The 6462-nt window shown below is 35.1% G+C and overlaps 1 protein-coding gene across 1 annotated transcript in view; it reads right to left on the minus strand.

Annotated features, from left to right (window-relative positions):
- TINAG (tubulointerstitial nephritis antigen) overlaps nucleotides 1-6060 on the minus strand; it is an 83598-nt gene extending 77538 nt beyond the window's left edge. Inside the window, exons 1-2 of the mRNA XM_019457449.2 lie at nucleotides 5556-6060; nucleotides 580-643 (exon numbers count right to left, since the gene is read on the minus strand). Coding sequence (XP_019312994.1) covers nucleotides 580-643; nucleotides 5556-5901 — 410 coding nt within the window. The 5' untranslated portion in view covers nucleotides 5902-6060. The remainder of the gene's footprint in view (nucleotides 1-579; nucleotides 644-5555) is intronic.
- Nucleotides 6061-6462: the final 402 nt, after the last annotated feature.

A 6462-nucleotide genomic window follows, 5' to 3' on the forward strand; every position in this document is an offset into this window, starting at 1 on the left:
TAAAACATATTCTTGATTAATGATAGCCACATGCCTATTTGATTCTTGACAAAAATAAAATAATAATACATGCATTAGCTACCACTCAATATACTCTTAACTTCTGCCCTAGGCAATTAATAAATGAAATGACCACACAGTCAATGAATTTTGAAAACATAAGATAATTTAGACAGTAGATTCAGTGTATTTGTATTCGAAAACTTTCTGTGGAATAATCATTTCAAGGCAGCCTGTTTTTATATGTTGTTACTGTGATCAAAGAAACACGATTGGCCTCTAGCATATCTTGCCTGTAGAATGCTTATAATTAAGAGGTAAATTTAATGCAGGCCTGCTATATAATAAAGGCCACTGTCATGAACAACAAACTATGGCATTCAAAGACATATCTGTGGTTAGATGTTTCAACATTCATTAAAATGAAACATGCTTATATAAAGCTACAGATATGTGATATCCTAGGACATATGATTCTATCTGTATTTAAATATCAGTTTTATTTCACAATATTCCTTTTATTTGAAGAAAACATACACCGACAGTAGAATTCAGTTGTGTGCCACTTAAATTCATTACCAGGAATTGCAGTTTTCCTTAATTACTGATCCTTCTTCATAAGGTTGGCCATCTCTGAGGCAACCTGTTAACATAACATGTAAACAAATGAAAATTCTAAATTGAATAATAAAGTGCATTAGCACAAGTAACCTAAAATTCGGTTTAGTTTCTCAAATATGCAAAAATACTTGGTGCCAACCTGATGAAAATTCACATCTGGTTTGTGTCAAGGTTTACGTATAGAATTTTTCTAAGCTTGTTTCCATGACCTTTTATCTTTAAAACTGCACAGTATGTTTCAACAAAGGGTTTTTAAAGCATGAAAACTAGATTAAAAAACAGAATTAATTACTAACCACACTGAAAAAATAATGTGTTTAAATAGGTGAGCAATAAAACAGCACTTGAATAAATTTAAGGCATTTCTCATTTAAAATTCTAAACAAGTCTCAAGTGAATATGACTAATCATGTATGACAAGGTTAAGGAGCTCAGAGTTTTGGACCAAAATGTGAAATTGTTTCATTGAATTCACCCTTTAAAGATAAATTCTATTTTTTTGTTCAGGATTTGGATCAGGAAAAAAGTTCATGACCCAGTAAGATTGTAGCCATTTGCGTTCCAAATCCACACGTTTCTCAGTTAACTAAAACCAGTTGTTAACTAGTTTACCAGATTATATAAACTACTCAAAAGAGATCAATGGTATATTATCATTATATGAAAAGCATCAATAAGATAAGGTGAAATTAGTACCTGGGTTAACAAAGTAACCAGTGGCCTGTGAGGAAATAGGGAATTCACGCGAGAGTAGAACCTTAGAAGCAAGAGAAAAAGTATTTCATAAGCAGGGTTGGTCAGCTATGTGAAGTACCACTGAGAGGTCAAGAAAAGGAGAACAGGCACGTGAATGTTGCATTTGACAATGTGAAAGTCTTTGACCCTGCCAAGGGGGATTTTGGTGAAGTAGCAAGGAATGGCATCCTGTGGGAATGGATTGAATAGAGACTTGGAAGTCAGGAAGCAGATGTTTCTTTTAGCTATTTTACCATTAAAGAAAAAAGAAAAAAAGGAAATGAGACAGATGCTAGTTAAGAACATGGAGCCAAGGGAGGGCTTTTTCAAAGCTGGGAACTAGAAAAAACATATTTTGTAAATTGATAGTTGATCCAAGAAAGAAGGAGGCGAAAATGATGCTTTAGGAGAGAAAGAGAGAAAGAGAGGGAGAGAGAGAGGATTTTACTAGTGAAGATCTTGAAAAGACAAGACAGGACAGGATTCAGACCTCAAGAGGAGGAACCGACTCAGTGTAGGCAGTAACCCAGAGGGAGGGAGGTTGAAATTTAGGATGATGGAGATGAGAGAATTACCAGTGGCTTTATTTTCTCAATGACACGTGTATGCAGCACCTCAGAGTGAGTTAATCAAATTGGTTACCCACAGAACATCTCGACAAAAGAAAAAAAAAAGCCAATGACTGTTGAAATTAATAGAGTTTTGCAACTGAACAGTCATTAATCCAAAATAAGGCAAATCAGACATTTGGAGAGTGAAATAGTTGGCCCACTGATTAAAAAAAAAAAGATGATATGATGTCTGTAATTTATTTTAATATTCATCATAATGCATTATAATATCTGCACTGGTCTAAACCTCATTTTAGGGAAGGCAGTTACTTGCTCCAATCAGGAATCCACATCCCAGGCATGGACACTAGCATTCACCCTGAAAGGCCAGACTCCAGGGCAGCTGCTACAAGTGCTTCCATTATCCATTTTTGGATGCACACTAGAGTATCAGTATAACGAACATCAGAAATGGGCTTTCATTGGTAAAATTAGTGGCTTTGAATCAACATGATGGATATAAGTAATCAGCTGTTGTTGATTAAATTAATAGCATTGAATTTATGCAGATGAACTAAAATATTTAAAAATCATACCCCACTCTTATACCCAACAGTGTATATGTTTCTCTTAAGGTCAAAAGCCTTTACTCATAGACCTGGTGCCACCCTAAGATTGATCTTTAAAAAGTTCTACACTTCCAGCCACTGGGTAGGAGGCATTCTCATTCCTTGACACCCACTGTAAAGGTAACAGAATCCTACTGCTATTATTATACTGCTTATATTATATTATGATATACTGCTGTTATTATCACATGTTCCTCCAATAAGTTATTCAAGCGAGGAAGATGTGGGAACCTCTTAAGGACAGGGTCTTGAGACTTCATGAAGCTTACACAGGTTGCATGAATTGGTCTATGTCTGCTTACCAATACAGATTTTTGTAATTACCAGTATATGGCAGAATTTGGACTGTGACTTCTCTTCATTATAATGTGGTTAAGGAGCAAACAGCCCTTATCCAATTCAGATGTGTCAGTGGCTTACACACATTTTTTTTACCAATATGAACATAAAAGTTAATCAAATTAACTTAGGTCTGTTTACAACAGATGGTATACTAGACTCTTTCTCTAAGATATGCTACACCAGAAGATTCATCTGAAAAATCCATTTTGGTTCTTTTTCAAACTCTTACCACTTTTTTTTCCTGTATTTGACATTGAAACCCTGTAATTACTAGGAGTTACTATCAGAGAAGGGGGAAAAGAAAACATGCACACACACAGAAGAGAGATATTTACCAGTATGCCCTAATCCAGTTTATACAAAAAGGACATATTTATTTTTATAACTCTTAAGATATTGTACATAGTTTTAAGTCACTGGTTGAAAAAGAGCTCCTGGGACAGTTGCAGTATAAAGAACTAGATATAACACCATGTAATTAGATAACTGAAAAATAGTATTTAGTATATCAGTGAATGAACAACTTAGCATCTCAGAGGAAAGTCACATTATACATGCACAAATTGGTATAAATAATATACCATTGTGTTTCTATTTTAATTTTATACGATTTTTAATATTGTGTAGTGCTATTTTCTTTCAACCAGCTACTTTCACAAGATAAAACAAAAGAAAACAAATTACCTTCATAGAAGTAATTATAGTCTAATGTGAACTTTTTACTACTAAATAAAAATGATTAATTGCTTCCCTTCGTAACAAATGGAATAAAAACTATACCTGGAATATAAATTCTACCTAAATCATAATGCTAAATTAAAGCTGTAGCATAATTCTAGCTCTCCAGCAAAAATGGACATTGACAGATCAGTCATCATCTCTATCCTCACAACAAAGCTCCTTTCCTAAATGAGCTATATGTTTCATATAAGCTAAAATACACTGTAGCGCATCAAAAGCACTACAGCTTATACGTAATATTGAGACTCAACACCCATGAGGCCACCCCTATTCCCACTTAACATCTTTCAATGAGTCCTCACAACAGAATAAAATCTCAAATCTTCAATGTAGCCTATACATCTTGACATAATCTGACCTCTACTTGCCTCTCAAACCTCATCTCATGTCACCTCCAAACCTCCGCTAACCATTACTCTCCAGAAATTGTGGCCTCATTCCAGTTCCTGGACCAAGCCAAGCTCCTTGTTCTCTGATCCACAACACATTTCTGTCAGTATTCCTTGAAATCAGCTCACTTCTCCTCACTCCTGGAGTCTCTGTTAAATGTCTTCCCTCACTGCCACTCTCCTCAGGCTGATGTTGTATTTTACATATTAATGTTGCATTCTCATATACTTTCACAGAACCCTAAATATTTCCTTCAGAGAATTTATCACAATTTACAATGGTATAGTGAATCTTACCCTCTCCCTGGCAACGTGACTGTCATTTAAAGAGAGTAAGATCTTGCCTTTTTCTTCCCCATTGTGGTCCCTGCACTAAGTACGATGCCTGGCATAGTGAAGATATTCTAGAATAATTTTTTTATGAATGACTAGAGTCACCATTCTTGATAAAGGATCTGCCACTTTTTTTAGGCTAAAATAAATACTTGATGTTTTCTGAGCTGTATATTGGTAGAGGCAAAGGTCTTGTCTAAATGATAGTTCTGTGGAAATTTTAACCTATTACATACATGTTTTACCAGCAAACTCACATCACTGAGAATGCAAGCAATAGCATCCGAAATTTGAAATAAGGATGCCAAATCCTAGTTGATCCTAAATTGTCTTCAACTGTAATTTCTAGTCACCATAACTCTGCATTTCTGCTGAGGAGCTTTGATGTGATGGGCAACAACAACAACAAAATAAGGCTTTATTTAAGTATAAAAAGTGTGTTGCTTTGTGTTTTGTTGCAAATCTTGGATATATTGATTGCTCAGCATCTATAACCATTTTCCTATAATTAGACCAATATAGTACCTACCATCATCCCTCTTATGAATTATTTGTAGTTATGCACTCAATCTTCGACTTTTATACTTATTCTATATGAAGTTCTCCTTTGTTTCAATGGTGTAAAAATTCCCACATTAACAAAACAAAACAAAATAGAAATACACATGAAAGTCTATTTGGTATTACTTAGGCAGGTAGCTGACTTGACTTTGTTTTTGCACTGGTTTTACTGGCATTGCTATACCACAGGTTCTAATGCTAAGAGGTCCATTGGTTTTGTGACATAATAAGCAAAATGTTACACAAATCTGCCAATGACCAGGCCTGTGACCATGAGATCCCCTAAAAGGTTACACACAAAAACGCTTCAGAGCTTAAGAGTCCTTTTGTCAAAACATTTTAGAAAGACAGACAGACAGACAGACAGAGTTTTAAATAACCTGTATATACACTGAGTCAGTATTCACAACATGATTCAGACCAGCATTCATGGCCATCACACCAGAACTTTCTTGAAGGTGCTAGTACAATGCGGTATCTTGCATCTAAACCAAAGCACTTTAACATTTGAAAGGAAATTTATTTAATCATAATATTCATTTTTCACTTCATCTTAAAAAAGGGAGGAAGACAGGAAAGAAAAAGAGGTAAAGAGAGTTGGACAGATCTTGTAATGAACTAGGAGACTGCTTAAACACATTCCCAAAGCCTACCTTCCGGATACCAAGGTTTTGTGTGAGGAGGCCATTCTTTCTCTTCATGGCAAAATGACTTGTAATCAGGACAGCAATCAGAATTTTCCCTTTCACAGAATTTATCACAGTAACACAGTGCATTTGCCTCATGGAACTGAGTGGCACAGTCATCATCTCTATCCTCACAACAACGAAAATTTCTACAGTATTGTCCTTTGAAAGTGGATCTTTTGAATCGAGGACTTTCCAAAATGGTGTGATTCCTAGTGAAATCAGTTCCTTCTCTTTGAGATAAATACTGTTTCTCCATCCAAATTTCTGTGGTAAGATAGGAAAAGATTAAGATCTTATATCCGGTCCACATTCTCTAGAGGTCAGGTAGGGCTCCCACTTTGTATTATATCCAATACTCTTGGCTTTGGGGCTTCTCCTTGGAGCCTGAATTCTAATTATCAAGACAACTCAGCCTGAATCCTGAAATGGATCCTTTACTTGAACTGAGTATACTTCTTGTAGTTAAACATTAAACAAGAATTTCAATATTTGCCCAAGATAATGTAAGTGTTAAAAATAGATCCTTGTCATTTCTTCAGTTAAAAATGTGTAATATTTTATATGATACAAAAAATATCCATCACCATAAAAATAAATACATAAAATCTTATCATAGATGAAATACATCAAATATCGCTTGCCTTCAAAAAAAAATCTAGATTCTTAAATCAGAAACCTCTCTGGAATACACATGGCCCAAATTATAGCTGCAATAACCACTGGCAAGGTATAGGAAATTGGAAAGTCAAAAACACAATTATTCATTTCACATACTTGCACTGCAACTAAAATACAGGCTTTCATGAGGCTGCCTGCTAGGATCTGTCATATCAGTAACAGTTGCTCTAAATCATGCCGTCACACACTGGCT

This window comes from Panthera pardus, unplaced genomic scaffold (genome assembly GCF_024362965.1).
Source record: "Panthera pardus isolate Hobbes unplaced genomic scaffold, ASM2436296v1 HiC_scaffold_17, whole genome shotgun sequence".
NCBI classification, from domain to species: domain Eukaryota; kingdom Metazoa; phylum Chordata; class Mammalia; order Carnivora; family Felidae; genus Panthera; species Panthera pardus.